Source organism: Spinacia oleracea, chromosome 5 (assembly GCF_020520425.1).
Source record: "Spinacia oleracea cultivar Varoflay chromosome 5, BTI_SOV_V1, whole genome shotgun sequence".
Lineage (NCBI taxonomy): Eukaryota > Viridiplantae > Streptophyta > Magnoliopsida > Caryophyllales > Amaranthaceae > Spinacia > Spinacia oleracea.
The window spans coordinates 126639421-126659344 of NC_079491.1; the positions used below are offsets into that span (position 1 = coordinate 126639421).

A 19924-nucleotide genomic window follows, 5' to 3' on the forward strand; every position below is an offset into this window, starting at 1 on the left:
GACATCATGCGGTTACTGGAAAATATATTCTTTTGTGTGTTAATTTTGTGCAAATAAATGCAACCAAGTAGTTATTCCAATGAACGTCAGATGAACTCTTCAGTAATTGGAAAAATATTATAAAGGTTAACGTAGCTTAACTGCATACCAGTGTGCCTTTGCATTCATGAGCAATTAGAATTTGGTGACCAGTGGGCAAGTGATAAAAGCAGATATACCAAATTAGAAAAATGAAAACTGGGAAATGTATTTTAATCTATTCTCTTAAAAGGACGCAAAAATAACTCACATATCATCCCTCACGTCATATAAATGCAATGCATAATAATTGGAATGTTCCAAAATAAATAATTAAAACGAAAAGCGTAGGTAAACTATATTGACTCTAGTTATATGCGGTGTCTTTTTCTTGTTTAATCGAAATAATTCGCTGGTACTTATTTGAAGAATGCTCAGTAGATGTAAGATTCCCATCGTCTTCAAAATCTTTGGAACTTCTTTTTTGGTTTGGAGTGATACAACTATTAGAACAGTTTTCGTCCATGTCCTCACTGTGTATGGTGATAGTGGTCTGCAATAATATTGAAATAAATGTTAGTGCTTAGCCCTGGAAGAACATAGTATTAAGATGTAAATCTATAAGTGAACTTAGATAATGGTAAAAGATAATAATATTAATACCTCTCCGACATTCACAGTCTTTGAAGTAACATCAATTTCCTCGTGCTCAAGCTGCTATATATATGAAAAAACACCAAAAAATGTTAGTAAAGGATACAAAATAATACTATAGATTACGACAAAACTTAACACTACCTTTTCAGGAGTATTAGCATCTTGGAAGGACTTTATGAGGTTTTCATCATCAGAGATTTTCGTGACTGTGAATATTGGACAATTTTGCTTAAGATTATAATGTGTAATCCTAATCTTAGACAAATACTTCCTTTCCAAAAGTTCATCTAAATCTTTAGGAAATGAATCTAAATTGCCTTCCTGCCATCACCATCAACAAATATATGTGTCAATTAACATGGTTACATAAAAACTTAAACCATCAAATAAGATAATATTAAATTATAGAATTGTGTACTACCTGTGCCTGATATTCCCTTATGGATAAAGCAGATTTACCCAAGATATGCACCACTTCACGATCAAATAAAACAAATGAAGCACTTCCAGAATCATCAACAACCCGAATTTGGACTTTAAATCTTGGAACAGGCTCAACATTAGTATTGCACTTATCACACCAAAACTTTGTCACCCCCGCATCATCATTCATCTCTTGAACTTTTTTATAATATTTCTTACATGCGAGGTAGAACCACCCATTTTCAGTTTCTATAGAGTCGATCACAGCTAGTGTCACACAATAACATACCTTTAAAAAAAATATTGTATTATGTTAAGTGCATTACACAGAACATTATTATATAAGAAAAGGTTAGATATTAATCACTTGCCTCTTGTGTCTCACGTATCTCATCAACCTGCTTTCTCTCAGATTTTTTTAGGAATTCAGTTTCATTTTTCTGAGAGGTATGACTACTTAGTTGAGTCACCATTTCTGATGAAGTCTTTCCTCCATTCCCAAAGCTACAAAAGACAAACGATATTTTTAAATATCGGTTATCATTCTTTTTACTTTATGAATTTAAACATGAAATATATATCTCTTATAATACATTTCTGCGTATACATACAATATGAAGTATATAGACCTTCTCATTTACATACCTATTTTTAAAAGCGTTGATTTCCTCCACATTTGAATTGATATGGAGTCTTGTTGCAAAAAGTGAACTTGATAATCCATTAGTACCTTTATATGTATAAGATAGATATATTATATAACTATTAAATTATTCATAACCATCAATCAATTTATTCCATACCTTGCCAAGTCTTGATTTTCGCAAACTGGACTATAAGTATAACTTGACAATTTGGGTGCTCAGCCAACCAAGTTTTCAATTCATCAGCATAATGATTCCACAAAGTGCAACTTATCACATTTTTTCTGAAATTACCCGTGAACATATTAATAATACATGATTCAAAATCTTTATATAGAAAAACATTTATTTAACTTACTGTAGATCCTCTAACTGAATAGTGAGTTGCTTTGTATAAATTCCATTCCTCATATAATCATCACTACTTGTTACTCCAGAAAGATATCCAATCACATCTATTGAATGAAAATATAATGTTATGTTAGCAAACTATCTATATACTATAACTCATATCATATGTTCCGTAAGAAAAGAACTTTATCATACCCACTAAACAGGTGCTATCTAGGCCATTTGAAATGATTGCATCAAAAGGCACCAAATCAAAACCATATGTAGGAATATTTGCCGCATGTAAGACATTAACACGGATCAAAAGCACAAAATTTATTTTGTATGGGTGACCAGTAGGCTTGTATTCCCCACTATTCTTTCCAACACGATAGTTTGATATAGTATATAGTTCGCCCTCATTGAGTAGAGGCTGAAATGTTCTCAACAAAGATTTCTTGATAGTCGCTTGTATTTTATCACCCTAACATGAAATGAGAAATGACAAACATAATTAAATAATTAGTAATGTGAAGACGATAATAAAGTTGTCGATAAAAATTGAAATAAGATAAAAATGATTACCTTTGCATCCAACAACACCATGTCAATAAAGTAAACATCCTCCGGATTTTTGAATGACGTCATTGTCCATAAACGAACAACTCTAACTTGTAGTGTCAAATTTTCCGCAGTAGGATTTATGTCCTTGATCATCGCGATAGCTTTTGCCATTGTTGATTGTTGTGTCTGAAAGCTATCGTATGTTTATGTGTTTAATATGCTCAAGTGAACTTGTGGGTTTTTAATGATTCATTGGCACGGGTTTTTATACTGCATAGAATATTTTCAAAGATTTTATTTACTAATCTAAAGATGTCAAATTTTTTTTTATAGGCGCTGATTTGAAGAATGCAGCTGAAATAAATAGGTGTCATATTTCCGGCCCTTATTTGTCAAGATCTCCGTGTTTTTTTTATGCATATAATTTTTGAAATGTATTACCGATCAGTGAGTTTTGGGTCAAATGACCAAAGATTTTGAAAGTACACGTATTCACCAAGGAAAAAGAATAAGTCAGCCATTATTATGCATTAATATTATACAGATTATTAACTACAAACAAAAAGAATAAGTCAGCCATTATTATGCATTAATATTATACAGATTATTAACTACAAACAAAAAAAAAAAAAAATTGGCGGGAAATTTTTTCACCAGGAATCGACACGTGTCATTCCTGGTGTCTCTTTTAGTATATAGTAATAGATGATAAGTCCATGTGATTCAAATCATTCAAATGGGATGTCAAGATGGATTCTTCGACAAAGAAACACCCATAAGTGAACTTGAATATTGAAGTCACAAAGGATCCCTAATTCAGGTCATTGAAAGGTGGACGACCAATGACTAATGAAGATTAGATTGCAAGTAGATTTTTAGTTCTTTTTCTTGAACTAGAGTGACTGGATGTCAGAATCTTTTGCATAGATACTTATTGGATCTTGTATCGGATTGACCATGAGAACACTTTAAGAGATTAAAGTCATGTCATAGGTAGTTCTCATTAATGGTGATTAGAAACCGTTCCTCAGAACATGAGCGATTATGTCTGCTCGTTTGAGAATTAGTTCGCTTTGATGCTAGCTAAACGTCGCACCGTAAAAGGATGCTATAAAAGAAGTTATTGGGCGTACTATGAATCAAAGTGAGTGTTCATAGATTGCAAGAATGGATTGTCCTCCTATCTTTGATAGGATATGGTGTTGTTGTGTAACAAGGCCTCTCGGAGAGTTAGATATTGTAAAATGCATGGTCGTGCTCAGAATGGTTAAGGCTTAACCTTCTGTAAAAGTTTAACAGTTGAGCTCTGTAATCCGAGAAACACTTCTGGACCTAATAAGGATGGCTTGGATCTTACCTTATGTTCAGTAAGTAACACTAAGTGACAAAGGAATGTGAATGCACACTTGTCTGAATGACAAGTGGGAGACTGAAGGAAATATGTCCTTCACCCAAGGTGCATTAAGTCTAATACCAAGGTTCAGATTAATTGCGAACAATTAATTCAGTGAGATCAAGTGATCGGAACAGCTAGCTGGAGCAATGCTTCCGATCAGTGAGTTCTAATGAATATTAAGCTCACAGCTTACTCTTAACTGAACCTACAAGGTCACACCAATGACACGTAACAGATCACCGGATTAAATGAATCGGAAATTCATTTAATAGCTTTTCGGGAATTAGTTGGAAAACGTATTATACGATACGACCTTGCATCTGAATTGTATATCGTATCGCGAATATTCGTAAGCAAGGCGAAACGAATAAATCGTATCGTACGACGGTGATTCGTCGTATACGAAACGATAAATAATATCCGGAACGATATTAAGTCGCAAATACGAAGAGCGGCCCACGAGCCGAATGCGCGAGGCACTCAAGGCCCATGGGCGCTCGGCACGCAAGCAAGGAAAACAACACGGCAGCGCTGGCCCATGGCCGAGCAACTGCGCGTGTGTGCGTGCGGGCCAAGGCAACAACACAGCAGCACTTGCGCGCGGCCCACGGCCCAGCATGCTGCGTGCTCGGGTGTGTTGCGTGGGCTTGCTGGCCAGTCGTGGCCCTTGTGGCTTGGCCGGTTAGCAAGGTTATTCTAATAACCTTCTATCCCATGTTTTCCATACCACAATTCACACATACTCAAACCATAGAGACTCATAGAACCCTAATTCTCTCTGTGCCTCCAAAGTGAGTTCTTCCCAAAAGCAAACACTCTTGATCGATTGTCTAAGCTACGATTATCAAGGCGGATCTGATCGTGTCGGTGAACCATGTAGAGGAAAGACAAGTGGAGTTCTAAGTTCGTGTTCGTTGACAGATTATTGAGGAAAACACGCTTCAAACGTAAGTATGCTTAATTTGTGCTTTATACATGCTTCCTGGCTTTGGGGATTGTTTCCGCACATGTTATTATGTTTAACTGTATTCCCCTACACGTTCGACACGGATTCAAGTCTAAAAATCTCAACTTTAGGACAAGTTGCTCATCCAAAAGTGTCTTAGATTTTGGGCATAGAAATTGAACTTGAAGTATTGAATCTTGAATATTGAACTTAGGAGTCTTGCATCTCAAATATTAGACCTTTTAATTTTAAAAGGTTTCATCTTTGATATGCTCAATAACTTGAAATGATTCTAGTTTAAGGAAGTAATTACAAACAACCTTAAACATCATAAAATCTTGAAAATGAAACTTGCACTTGAATATTGAAATGAGGAGTCTTGAATCTCAAATATTAGACCTTTTAATGTTAAAAAGGTTTCACCTTTGATTTTCTCCATAACTTGAAATGATTCTAGTTTAAGGAAGTGATTACAAACAAACTTAAACATCATAGAACCTTGAAAATGAAACTTGGACTTGAATATTGAAAAGAGGAGTCTTGAATCTCAAAGATTAGACCTTTAAATGTTAAAAAGGCCTCACCTTTGATTACTCCATATTTCGAAAATGATTCTAGTTTAAGGAAGTGATTATAAACAACCTTAAAAATCATGGAATCCATAACTTTGTATTTGAATCATAGAAAGTGTTGATTTTGTAAAAATATGTGATTGTTGTAAGTTACACTTTTGAGAGCAAAAGTGTCAACTTTACTAATCATTTTGAAAGAGAAATTGTAGAAAACATAATAGATTAGGATTGGGATTCAGATTCGGAATTACCTAGTTAGGTTTAGGTTAGAATTCCTCTTGGAGCTCCCAATTGCTTAAACACTTGAGATTTGTATGAGAATTTGAAGTTTTTGTATTTGATTTTTGAGGGTGAATTTCAGAATTACGACAGTCTGATAGTAAGTTGGTGCCCTAAAATGCTAGGAAACCAGGGTTTAAATAGAAAATTGGATGGCTAAACTCCAAATGACAGATGCGCCCAGCGCAGGCTATGGCGCTTGGCGCCGCTGACATGGCTTAGGAAACGCCAAGAAAGGACGATGACACCGTCCTTGCATTTGGCTTTTAGTGAGCGTACCTTTATACAAAATGTACGAACTTTGGCACGTAGAATTTTCTTAATGTTTAAGGCTTTGATTTTGCGACTAAAAACTAGCCGTTTTTGGGTTTTTGAATTCGGTTTTACGAGACGAGGCCCGGCTTGCTCGGTTTTGTGGGTCGGGGCCCGAATTTGGATTGCTTAGTGTCATTTTGACTGGAAAAGGTCTTGTAAAACCAATGGGGTGGTCCATTGGGTGAGATTGTGTTTGTATTTTGAAATTGATTTTTTGAAATTGAACTTTGTACCGAGTTCCGTAATGGGAACGGTCTCGGGAATTTGGACTTTGGATCTTGAACTTTGGAATATGTTTTAGCAATTGAGACTTCCGCACGGAGTTGCTCCAACCACCTAGCAAGGATAATAGTATCGTCATCATCCTAAAGGGGTGACACGATCTAGGTGTCTACAATATTCCTTCAGCATCTCCCAGAGATATGGAGTTAAATGAGATTAAAAAAATCACCAATATAATTTACAGTTTGCATATTTAAAGTAGAAAAATGTTTACCTATAACTTTAACCTCGTCCTTCTTTGGAACAATAATCCGATGTCGAGGTATTGATTTTTTCACAGTAGTATCCCTTCCTTCCTCTTCATCTAATTCTTTGTCACTATCAGGAGCAGATTCTTCTAATTCCTCCCAGTTGTAAGTTGGCATAACTGAAGGAAATAATGCCCTTGGTTCAAGTATGCATTCTATGTTAAGTCTAATAAATGCGGTTCAGTATTAATTAACAAGTTAATAATTCAGTGAGATCAAGTGAGCTGAATGCCTAGCTAGAGGCCGCTTCAGTTCAAGTGGAATTAATGATATTAATCCACAGCTTACTCTTGACTGAACCCGTAGGGTCACACAAATAGTACGTAAACGGATCAAGTATTTAATGGCATTAAATACTCCATCTATGGATATTCGGAATCGACGGATCTTGGTTTCAGTGGGAGCTGAGATCGTCACAGGCAAGAAATGAATACTCCGGAAACGATGATATTGCCGGAAACGGAAATATGGATCGTATCGGAAATATAAATATTATCCAAGTCGTAGATGTTGCCGGAAACGGAAACATGCTACGTATCGGAAAATATTATCGGAAATGGAAATATTGCCGGAATCGGAAATATTGCCGGAAACGGAAATATTGTCAGAATCGGAAATATTATCGGAATCGGAAAATAAATCCGGAAACGGAAATATTAAATATTTGTTCGAAACGGAAATTAATTCCGGAATCGGAAATATTAAATGTTGTTCGTATCGGAAATGAATTCCGGAATCGGGAATTTAATCGGAAGCGTATCGTACGAATTAGCATCGGACGAGGCCCGCTAGACGAAGGCCCAGCACGAAGCCAGGCCATCGCCCAGCGAGCCGCACGCAGCAACGCACACCTCGACCAGGCCCAGCGCAAGGCCAGGCCCAGCCAAGGGCGCGCGCGCGCGCAGCACCGCACATGGGCTGTGCGCTTGTCGTGGGCCGCAAGGCCTGCGCGGGTGCACGGCTTGTACGATGCGTGTGAGGGAAATCCTAATCCTATTAGGATTCGTGCGAAGATGAAAATCCTAATCCTATTAGATTTGCTTTGTTATTTAGAGTCCTAATAAAATTCTAATTAACAAATCCACATCCTAGTAGGATTACAATTCCCTTTCCATACCTCTATAAATAAGGGCCTAGGGTCATTATTTTAGATAGATAATTCAAGTATTAAAAGTGATTTTTGAGAGCAAAAATTCAGTCATACAATTGCCTACAATAGCCGAAAATTCTAAGTACCTTAAGGGCGATCCTAGTTGGTCAAGCTTAAGGCGGATCCGGACGTGCTGTGGACTATCTATGGAGGGACGACATTTGGAGTCCTAAAGACTTGTTCTTGTTCGGTTCGGGCGCAGCTAGGGAAGGCACGCTACAACATGTATGCATCAATTCTATGCTAAATGATTATGTGAATATAATATGCTTTCCTGGCTTTATGGTTTTTCCGCATGATTTATGAATTGTCATATGTATCATAACCTAACAGTGGTATCACGAGCCTCTTATTATTTTCATAATCTAAATTGCATAAAAATGGTTAAATATTACAAATTTGCAAGAATTAAAAAGGGGTGATTAATTTTCGTAATTGTTAATTAATTGCAAATTGCGTTTATTTAATTATACGTACGCAGTTTTTCGGCAGTTTCTTCGTTACTCATCCAAATCGAGTGATTTTTGTGTCAATTCCGCATGTAAAAGGCATTCTAAAATTTTGACAAAATATTTTTTTCCGGCCGAACCCAGAATTCTCAAATTCGAAGCCTAACTATGACTTTTCGGAAGTTTTAGTTTTTCGAATGCAAAATTTCGTAAATTTAAGATGTTAAATTAAATATTTGCGATTCTTGTTGATAAATCTTGAATTTTTGATTGACCTACTGTATATGTTTAACAAGTTTGAATGCCTAGCCTTGTTAATTATGCAATCTAATTTGTAATTATGATTAATTTGTTGAAAATTGAAATAATTTAGAATTAATTTGATTTTCATAATTAGTTATAATTTAATTAGAGACCTATGATTAAAAACCACCATAAAAATTGTAAATTTATGTTAAATTTTAAATTTTTTATGACCTAGACTTGAATCCATGTTAATCGGAAATCAATTAAATAATAAATTTTCGATTTTTCGCCCTAAAATTATGAAATTAATATTTTTTATTAATTTGTCATTAATTTTGAATATAAATTTTTAATTTTTATGCGATTCGCTCATATAACTTGCACGCACAAAGCAATGGACGCTACGTGTTACCCTTAAGGGGTGTTGTATAGTGCGGGCATGCGACGACGAGCAAGGGAGCTCGTCGCCCATGCGGTACGAATGCAATGAGCAAGGCCATGGTGCACGAGCACAAGGCAGCAGCCCTGTCTTGTGTCGTGGGCCGTGAGCAATGGGCGTGTGGGCAGGGGCGAGAGCAAGGCACGAGCAGTCGCGTGTGGGCAGCAAGCGTGCTGCGCCACAGCGCGCACTGCCTCGCGCAAGCGTGCGGAGCCTCGCGCGCAGCGAGCGCAAGCTCGCGTGCCACGAGTGCTACGCCCAGCATCGATCGCTCGCGCGCAGGGAGCGCCAGCTCGCATGCCACTGCCTCGTGCGATGAGCGCAAGCTCGCGTGCGGGAAAGGTAGGCGCGCAGCGAACGATGGCTCGCATGGATCGAGCGCTGGCAAGCGAGCGCAGAGAGCGATGGCTCGCGTGCAGCGAGCGCTGGCGCGCGCAGCGAGCACCAGCTCGCGTGTTCGATTGATGCCTTGCGATGGTGAGCAGCAGCAATGTGACGCAGCGCATGGGCTGCGGGCACATGGCCAGCAATGGCTGTATGCGTGTAGCCCATGGGCGTGCGTTGATGAAGGAGATAATGCCCTTGGTCCAAGTATGCATTCTATGATAAGTCTAATAAATGCGGTTCAGTATTAATTAACAAGTTAATAATTCAGTGAGATCAAGTGAGCTGAATGCCTAGCTAGAGGCCGCTTCAGTTCAAGTGGAATTAACGATATTAATCCACAGCTTACTCTTGACTGAACCCGTAGGGTCACACAAATAGTACGTAAACGGATCAAGTATTTAATGGCATTAAATACTCCATCTATGAATATTCGGAATCGACGGATCTTGGTTTCAGTGGGAGCTGAGATCGTCACAAGCAAGAAATGAATACTCCGGAAACGATGATATTGCCGGAAACGAAAATATGGATCGTACCGGAAATATAAATATTATCCAAGTCGTAGATGTTGCCGGAAACGGAAACATGGTACGTATCGGAAAATATTATCGGAAATGGAAATATTGCCAGAATCGGAAATATTGCCGGAAACGGAAATATTGTCAGAATCGGAAATATTATCGGAATCGGAAAATAATTCCGGAAATATTAAATATTTGTTCGAAACGGAAATTAATTCCGGAATCGGAAATATTAAATATTGTTCGTATCGGAAATGAATTCCGGAATCGGAAATTTAATCGGAAGCGTATCGTACGAATAAGCATCGGACGAGGCCTGCCGGACGAGGGCCCAGCACGAAGCCAGGCCATCGCCCAGCAAGCCAAGCGCGCCACACGAACAGCCAAGGCCACGCCAGGCCCAGCGCTAGGCCAGGCCCAGCAGGCTGTGGCAGCGCGCGCAGCGCGCGCAGGAGCTACGTGGGCTTGTAGCTCGCGTAGGCCTCGCTGCGTGGGCTGCTGCTCGCACGCACGCGCATGGGCGGCCCATCGTGGCTGCCGTGTGTGTGTGCGTAAGTGTTTGTGTTCATGCACGATTCCTAAAACATGCAGAGTTCGGTTAATGATTAAATTCCTAATTCTATTAGATAAATTAATTAAATTAGAGTTCTTGTAGGATTCTAGGTTTAATTAATTTGTATCTGAATAGGATTCCAATTCCCTTTCCATACCCCTATAAATATGTGGCCTGGGTTCACAATTTATAAAGAGTTTAAAAGTATTCAAAGTGAGTTTTTGAGAGAAAAATTCAATCACACATCTTGCTCAAAAGTGCCGAAAATTCTAGTACCTTAAGGGCGATTCTAGTTGGTCAATCTTAAGGCGGATCCGGACGTGTTGTGGACTATCTACGGAGGGACGACACTTGGAGTCCTAAAGACTTGTTCTTGTTCGGTTCGGGCGCAGCTAGGGTGGGCACGCAACAAAGAGTATGCATCTAAATTATGCTATATGATTATGTGTAAATAATATGTAATCCTGGGTTAATGGTTGTTTCCGCATGATTTATGTAATATCATATGTATCATAACCTAACAGTGGTATCACGAGCCCCTTATTATTTTCATAATCTAATTTGCATAAACATGGTTAAAAATTACAAATTTGCAAGAATTAAAAGGGGTGATTAATTTTCGTAATTGTTAATTAATTGCAAATTGCGTTTATTTAATTATACGTACGCAGTTTTTCGGCAGTTTCTTCGTTACTCATCCAAATCGAGTGATTTTTGTGTCAATTCCGCATGTAAAAGGCATTCTAAAATTTTGACAAAATTAATATTTTTCTGCCGAATCCAGAATTCTCAAATTCGAAGCCTAACTATGACTTTTCGAAGGTTTTAGTTTTTCGAATGCAAAATTTCGTAAATTTAAGATGTTAAATTAAATATTTGCGATTCTTGTTGATAAATCTTGAATTTTTGATTGACCTACTGTATATGTTTAACAAGTTTGAATGCCTAGCCTTGTTAATTATGCAATCTAATTTGTAATTATGATTAATTTGTTGAAAATTAGAATAATTTAGAATTAATTTGATTTTCATAATTAATTATAATTTAATTAGAAACCTATGATTAAAAACCACCATAAAAATTGTAAATTTATGATAAATTTTAAATTTTTATGACCTAGACTTGAATCCATGACAATCGGAAATCAATTGGATAATAAATTTTCGATTTTTCGCCCTAAAATTATGAAATTAATATTATTTATTAATTTGTCATTAATTTTAAATATAAATTTTAAATTTTTATGCGATTCGTTCATAAAACTTGCACGCACAAAGCAATGGACGCTTCGTGTTACCCTTAAGGGGTGTTGTATAGTGCGGGCATGCGACGACGAGCAAGGGAGCTCGTCGCCCGTGCGGCACGAATGCAATGAGCAAGGGCGTAGTGCACGAGCACAAGGCAGCAGCCCTGCCTTGTGTCGTGGGCCACGAGCTATGAACAAATGGGCATGGGCGAAAGGCAAGCCAAGGCAGTCGCGTGTGGGCAGCAAGCGAGCTGCGCCACAACGCGCACTGCCTCGCGCAAGAGCGTGCAGCCTCGCGCGCAGCGAGCGCAAGCTCGCGTGCCACGAGCGCTGCGCCCAGCGTTGCTCGCGCGCACAGCGAGCGATGTCGCGCGCCCAGCGAGCGATGGCTCGCGCGCACAGCGAGCGCTGGCGAGCGCTCACTGCGAGCGATGGCTCGCGTACGACGAGCGCTGGCGCGCGCGCAGCGAGCACCGCAGCGTGCGATGGCTTTCGATTGGTAGAGCAGCAGCTATGCGACGAGCGCATGGGCTGCGCGCATATGGCCAGCAATGGCTGTATGCGTGCGGCCCATGGGCGTGCAATGCGTAGGGTGTTTGCGTTACGATTAGATCGTTTTGAATGTTTAATTTGAAAATTTCAGTTCACGTAATTTTAATTAATTTTAAAATTAATAATTTAAATTATTTTCTTGGATTTTAATTTTGAATATTGTAATTATAATAAATGTTATTTATTCTAATTATTTTACTAAAATTAAAATCATGAATTAATTTAAATAACGACTGAAATTAAATTAAACTTTTTGGATTCAATTATAAATTTATATGAGCTTTAAATTTTAATTAAATTTGTATGTTTCCGGTTAGACTAGAAATACATTTTTATGTTTAAAATTAGTAAAGCATATGAATTTATTGGTTTAAGTGGGAGCGCTTTTTAGTCATAAACTCTTGATTAGGTCTACAAATCCTTAAGGTTAAAACAACTTGATTAGAATTAATAAGGACTGAATAATTGGTAGATTATTGGTGCCCTTGATTAATTGCTGCAAATATTTACGTGATGCATAATGTGTTTTACTAACCAGCTATGTGGGCCATTCATGATAATGAATGGGTGAATGGTATATATTGTATATGTACTGTTTTGCAGGTTATGAAGTGACTAGTATGGCCCAAATAGGATAGAAAATATGGTCTGCGTACCATTAATTTGAATGTAATTGGTCTAAAGTACCAAAGTTATTTTTCAATTCAAATATGGTCTGCGAACCATCAAATAGTTGTAATTAGTTATAGCTTATCCTATTTGAAGAAAATGGTGCCTCCCACGGAGATTTTCAAGACGGACTTTGAAGTCAAAGCTTCAAGATGAAGTCGGGCCATACTAGATCACATTTATCTTATGCATGTTTTAAGTTATTTATTGCTTTTAAATATGTCTTAAAATGCATGAGATCAAAAGCTTGATTATGTTGCATGATTAAGGATTTTAGTTCACTTAAAATCTAACCAACATAGTAAGAGCCTTAAGTTCCAAACTTAAAAATTGAGTTATAAGGTGCCATGCCAAAATATACACTTGCTTGGATATCCTTTACATCAATCTAGTAATAGTTTTCGCTCAGCGAGGTGTTACTTATTGGTCCTAAAGGGGCAAGGTACACAAATAATTGTGAGTACATGTTAGTTTTGGTGAAACTCAACGATATAAGTAAGGAGTCCTTTTATGTCGTGGCAAAATCGATAGGTTTACCTAATAAGTTCTTAGACGTACCTATCAACCAAGAATAGTTTCTAGACTATTAGCAAAAGGCTTTTGCTTACCTAAAATGTTTTAGAATTGAGTCGACAAACTGTGCTTAATTCTTCAATGGTTTTAGGGTCTTGGAATCATTTTATTCACACCTGCCGGAACACATAATTCGAATAAAATGCTAATGACTTGTTGAAATTGCATGATTGCTTTAATTTTCAAGTTATTACTCATGATAAATGTTCAGACTTTGCATGCTTCAATGTATGTTTTAATTATTGTTTATAATTAAATATCTTGCACTGCAATAAATCCTTTTAGAAAGGTAACAGTAAATTTCCTCGATTGGTAGTGAATCCAAGAACGATTCACGGAAATGAGAGAAAATAAGCAATTTAAAATGTACGTTTCTTTTAGCGACTTTTATGGTTGTTTTCGAGTATCAAAGTCGAATAGCGAACCGATTGGTGCTTGTGAATTCAAAATACAATGTAGTTTTGAGATCATAAAGCATTGAGTTTAAACGCTCAGCTTTACCAATGGTTAACAACCTAAAATCTTTTTTCCATTTAATTCTCGAATGAGTCTAGTCCCTAGACATTCGAATAGATCGATACTTAGAGAACTTTAGAAGCTTCTGGTAAGATCATCTAGTTGAAACAAAATATTCAACATAAATTAAAATGGTACAGAACCTTGTTGGTGACATTGGACATGTCTAACAAAGTATAAAAGTCAACACTAAAGAATTCAATTCTTAAGACTATAAGAAAGGGTACAAGAAATAGGAAAACAAAGGAACAAATGAAAGGAATTTATAATTCCGTTTCTACCTATAAGTTTATGTTTAAAGAGAAGTGACCTAGGAATCAAACTTCCTTGGTATCATATACCGCTTGAGGTTCTTACTTCGGTAATAACTCAAACAATGGAAGCTAGGATACACTAATGACCTACAAGTGGGAAATGAAGCATGGCAATGCTACATTAGTTGTAGGGTCATCTAGTTTGTTTTAAGTCCTTTCAAAGGCTGGAACTTAATGGCTATTTTGTTCCATAATCAACATACCTAAATTTCCGTTTTCAAACACAGAAAGACTCACATTCAAGAAAAACAAAAACAATGTTTGTTTGTTTATTTGAATGAAATGGTCAATTACAGGTTGAGTCAATATGCTTGATTAAAACAAACAACTCTTTAAAGAACTTTACTAGGTTCAAATCAACCCCTTGATTTGAGTTCCACTAATCTTTGGCATTGTTGCTTAGACCATATCAACAAGTTAACATTCAAAAGCTCTATTTTAATGGACTTTTGAAAGTTGGTTGATTTCTAGATCAACTTAAGACAAGGTAGTCTTACTTGTTGAAAGTAACAAAGAATATGAACTATTGTTAGAACGCCTAGACGATAGAGTTCAAAGCTAAAGAAAGGTTTTATGACTTTATTATTTCACATGGATTTGAGTGAATATAGTTTTATTTACTCAAATGTGATATAAGTTGAATCTGTTTGGCTAGTTCAAAGATTCGAAGTATAAAATCCACTTGGTAAGAAATCATAAAGATCTAGGTTAGATCATGTTGATGATTACTTGAGACCAAATATGATCATCAATGATTGTGTGGTGTAATTTCACAATCTAGGTCCATAAGATATGGCATATCTTAGTTGGAATAATCGAAGTCAATTAGTACTTGATTCGATTAATGATAAATCATAAAGACTTTTCCTATAATTTCTAAAACAAAATGCTCAACTACCACCAAACTAAACCAAATTCGTCAAAGCTATTGAAAAGTAATTTCAGAATAACTTTTCATAAAATATATCTAGAGAGTTGCAAAACTCAGTGGGAGCTTAGTGTTTGTCATTCGACAAACTAAGGCCCAAGTATAGATATATGTTTCATTGTGATTTATTCAAATGAGACACAAGGGTATTGTTTCTACCACGAATTTTGGAGAACATAATGTTTGTTTGCTCGAAATAATGTCCTTTTGGAGATTCGTTTCCAAAATAACAAGTGGGAGAAAATAGACCTCGAAAGTCTTCGAGGCAAACAACAAACATAAACGGACATTCCGGAGGCTTTTCGAAGTGCTTCAGAAAATCCGAACTTATTCTGTAAGGACTTTACAAGTGGCTTTAAAGAATAGACATCTCTTAGAAGACTTTACAAGTGCTTCAAGGAGAACAGAATATTCAAAGGACTTTCAAGTGGCTATTGATATTCTGTTGTTTGATGTTCTATACCCAAGTAGGCATAGAATTCAAGTCACTGAAACTATAAGATTCTTCTATTAGATAGTGAAGAAACATAGAGATCAGGTCAATGAAACTATGAGATTCTTCTATTAAATAGTGAAGAAACCTACAACTTGCAGTCAAACTATTATCATACAGATTAATGAGTTTGTGACTTGTAAGAAAGCTATGACGAAATATAGATTCCCTAAAATGGTTAGAGGCCATATATAGACTATATGTTTAAATGGTTAGAGGCCATAAAACATACTCAATGTTTTGATGACAAAATTGAAATTTTGTTGATTTGCAAGAATAGTTTCACACCTATTGGTTGCAAGTTTGTTTTAAGGATAAAAACCATCAAACATGGAATTGTGTTCACGCACAAAGCTAGATTAGTTGCTAAAAGGTTACAAGCAAATTCATGGCATGGATTGTGTTGAAACCTCATGCAAAATCGTAATGCTTAAGTCTATAATTCAAGCAATGATTGCATATTGGTACATATGGCAATTGGATGACAAAACATCTTCCTCAGTCAAATGTTGGAAGAAAACTATGTACATGGCATGTCATAGGATTTGTGAATCCAAATAATGCTTGAAATGAATGCCAGCTTAGGAAATCTAAATACAGATTTAAGCAAGCAATTGGGAATTGGAATTGTATTTTAGTGAAGCTAATAAGTATTTTAGTTTCATAAAATATACATGATTCTTATAGATATATAAGAAGTTTAGTGGGAGTACGTAAAACTTAATTGGTCCTATGTGTATCACACACATATCTCTCTATTGTGAAATAACATTCAAATGCTAATTACTTAGATTTGAAATTATTCATCAATGATGGACCATGGCTAAACTTAGTACATACTGGGTATTAAGATCTATTTACAAAGATCTTATGATATTGTTTTGGATTAAGTAATGTCATTTACTAAATCAAACACGAAAGACTCCATTGGAGATATTCGACCCATATGAATAAATCTAAGTAAAGGATGTTTGAACTATGTATAAGCATTTACTAAGTTAAACATCAAAGAGTCTAAATGAGATTCTTAAACCTATATTATATGTCAAAGAATTTAGCTGGATTCAGTATCTGCTGAAATTGAATGAGCTAAAGTTACATGAATAGAATTCAATTGGGAATTATTCTGCAAAAGAATTTATCATGTATGATATAATATGAGGATCGCCAAAAACGTATCGTATGACTTTAGCCATGACGAACATATACCAATCTCTATTGATCTAAGTAAAGATCAACTAGATTGAGATCAAGAAAAACTTATGGTACTTAAAAAGGGTACATAGGAATAGTTCTTGATTCAAGGAAATAAAGATATGCTAAATATTGATGCTACACGCATAAACACTGGCAAAGGATCAAGCAAGATTCCCTTGGAGTTAACCATTAATAAGGACGAGCTATAGAGCATCGTGTTTGAAATGGCAACATGGGTTGGAGACCATGAGTTGTTGCGTGGGAAATTAAAATATTAATTTCTATGTTCTAAGATACAGCTGGAAAGTCTTCCACATGTCTGTGAACTGCTTGGATAAGTAAATCCAAACAAAGCATCACTAGCAACCTAAAAAGTTGAAGTAAAAGTACTTATTGCCTAAGAAGCAATAAAACAGAGTTGTTTATATTAATGAGTTCTTCATTGAACTTGGGTGGATCACATGTCTGCTAACTTGATGGCTCTTCATTGTAAAATGCGTAGAACCACTATCGAAGTAAGAAAGACTAGATCACATAATAAACAAACTCAAAAGATCTTATCATCCTATCTCGAATATCATTCGATGAAAAAGATATTAAGATTGGCAAAGCATGATAACTAAACCTATGCAACAAGTGAGAAGCAACACTCACGTTGTAGCACTGGAAATCAAGCATAGCTTTGAATTCCATGAACTGTTTTAAAGATGGGTTTGAAGCCCATGGTTGTAAAACAATGGGGTTGAACATTTATCATATATGAAATGTATTTTCATATTCCATTTAATCTTGGTTTAGTATTAAATGATGAGTCCCTTCAATTTGACGATATATTCAAGATAGACTGTCAGGACCAGTCCTGTGACTAAGAAATGTCTATCAAGTGAACTTGAATGTCAAAGGTTGAAAATGGTCCCTAATCGGAGTTTTCTATAAAATTGGACGCATAGAAAACGTTAGACGATTAGAATGCAAGATGACTAGTAGTTCTGTTTCTTGAACTATGTGGACATGGCAATGTCATAATCATTCGCATAGATACTTACTTTGGGAAGACTAGTATCGGACAAGACCTATGAAACTTTACTGTAAGAGATGAAAATCTGTCATAAGTAAATTTCATTAAATTATTAGACACTAAATCCTCAATACCTGAGTGATTTGAGATTACTTGTTTGAGAACTGGTTGCTTTGACGTTGACCAACCGTCGCACCGTAAAAGGAGGCTATAAAGGCAACGCTCAGGTAATCACCTATCAAACGAAGTCTAATCTCAAGATCGCAAGATTGGGATTGTCCTCCCATAAATCGGGATGAGATGCTTAAAAGTTGTACAAGGCCACTCGGAGAGCTAGAAACTGTGAAATGCATGGCCGTGCTCGGATGAATCATAGGCTATGATTATCTGTTTATTTGATCAGTTGAACTCTGAAACCGAGGAACACCTCTGGACATAATAAGGATGACAACTCTTACCTTATGTTCAAGAGCAAGCATCGAGCGACAAAGGAATTAGGAAATGCACACTTGTCCCTAAGGACAAGTGGGAGACTGAAGGAAATAATGCCCTTGGTCCAAGTATGCATTCTATGATAAGTCTAATAAATGCGGTTCAGTATTAATTAACAAGTTAATAATTCAGTGAGATCAAGTGAGCTGAATGCCTAGCTAGAGGCCGCTTCAGTTCAAGTGGAATTAATGATATTAATCCACAGCTTACTCTTGACTGAACCCGTAGGGTCACACAAATAGTACGTAAACGGATCAAGTATTTAATGGCATTAAATACTCCATCTATGAATATTCGGAATCGACGGATCTTGGTTTCAGTGGGAGCTGAGATCGTCACAAGCAAGAAATGAATACTCCGGAAACGATGATATTGCCGGAAACGGAAATATGGATCGTATCGGAAATATAAATATTATCCAAGTCGTAGATGTTGCCGGAAACGGAAACATGGTACGTATCGGAAAATATTATCGGAAATGGAAATATTGCCAGAATCGGAAATATTGCCGGAAACGGAAATATTGTCAGAATCGGAAATATTATCGGAATCGGAAAATAATTCCGGAAACGGAAATATTAAATATTTGTTCGAAACGGAAATTAATTCCGGAATCGGAAATATTAAATATTGTTCGTATCGGAAATGAATTCCGGAATCGGAAATTTAATCGGAAGCGTATCGTACGAATAAGCATCGGACGAGGCCTGCCGGACGAGGGCCCAGCACGAAGCCAGGCCATCGCCCAGCAAGCCAAGCGCGCCACACGAACAGCCAAGGCCACGCCAGGCCCAGCGCTAGGCCAGGCCCAGCAGGCCGTGGCAGCGCGCGCAGCGCGCGCAGGAGCTACGTGGGCTTGTAGCTCGCGTAGGCCTCGCTGCGTGGGCTGCTGCTCGCACGCACGCGCATGGGCGGCCCATCATGGCTGCCGTGTGTGTGTGCGTAAGTGTTTGTGTTCATGCACGATTCCTAAAACATGCAGAGTTCGGTTAATGATTAAATTCCTAATTCTATTAGATAAATTAATTAAATTAGAGTTCTTGTAGGATTCTAGGTTTAATTAATTTGTATCTGAATAGGATTCCAATTCCCTTTCCATACCCCTATAAATATGTGGCCTGGGTTCACAATTTATAAAGAGTTTAAAAGTATTCAAAGTGAGTTTTTGAGAGAAAAATTCAATCACACATCTTGCTCAAAAGTGCCGAAAATTCTAGTACCTTAAGGGCGATTCTAGTTGGTCAATCTTAAGGCGGATCCGGACGTGCTGTGGACTATCTACGGAGGGACGACACTTGGAGTCCTAAAGACTTGTTCTTGTTCGGTTCGGGCGCAGCTAGGGTGGGCACGCAACAAAGAGTATGCATCTAAATTATGCTATATGATTATGTGTAAATAATATGTAATCCTGGGTTAATGGTTGTTTCCGCATGATTTATGTAATATCATATGTATCATAACCTAACAGTTGCGTGGGGTTGTTGCGTTGCGATTAGATCGTTTTGAA

The 19924-nt window shown here is 37.0% G+C and overlaps 1 protein-coding gene across 1 annotated transcript; it reads right to left on the reverse strand.

Moving 5' to 3' along the window:
* Positions 1-385: 385 nt before the first annotated feature.
* Positions 386-2807, reverse strand: LOC130461853 (replication protein A 70 kDa DNA-binding subunit C). The gene is made up of 10 exons (XM_056830091.1): positions 2658-2807; positions 2289-2556; positions 2101-2197; positions 1902-2026; positions 1744-1828; positions 1470-1602; positions 1097-1387; positions 817-996; positions 682-735; positions 386-571 (listed from the first exon to the last, which is right to left on the reverse strand). The coding sequence occupies exons 1-10, from the start codon at positions 2805-2807 to the stop codon at positions 386-388; spliced, it is 1569 nt and encodes a 522-aa protein (XP_056686069.1).
* Between the last annotated feature and the right edge of the window lie 17117 nt (positions 2808-19924).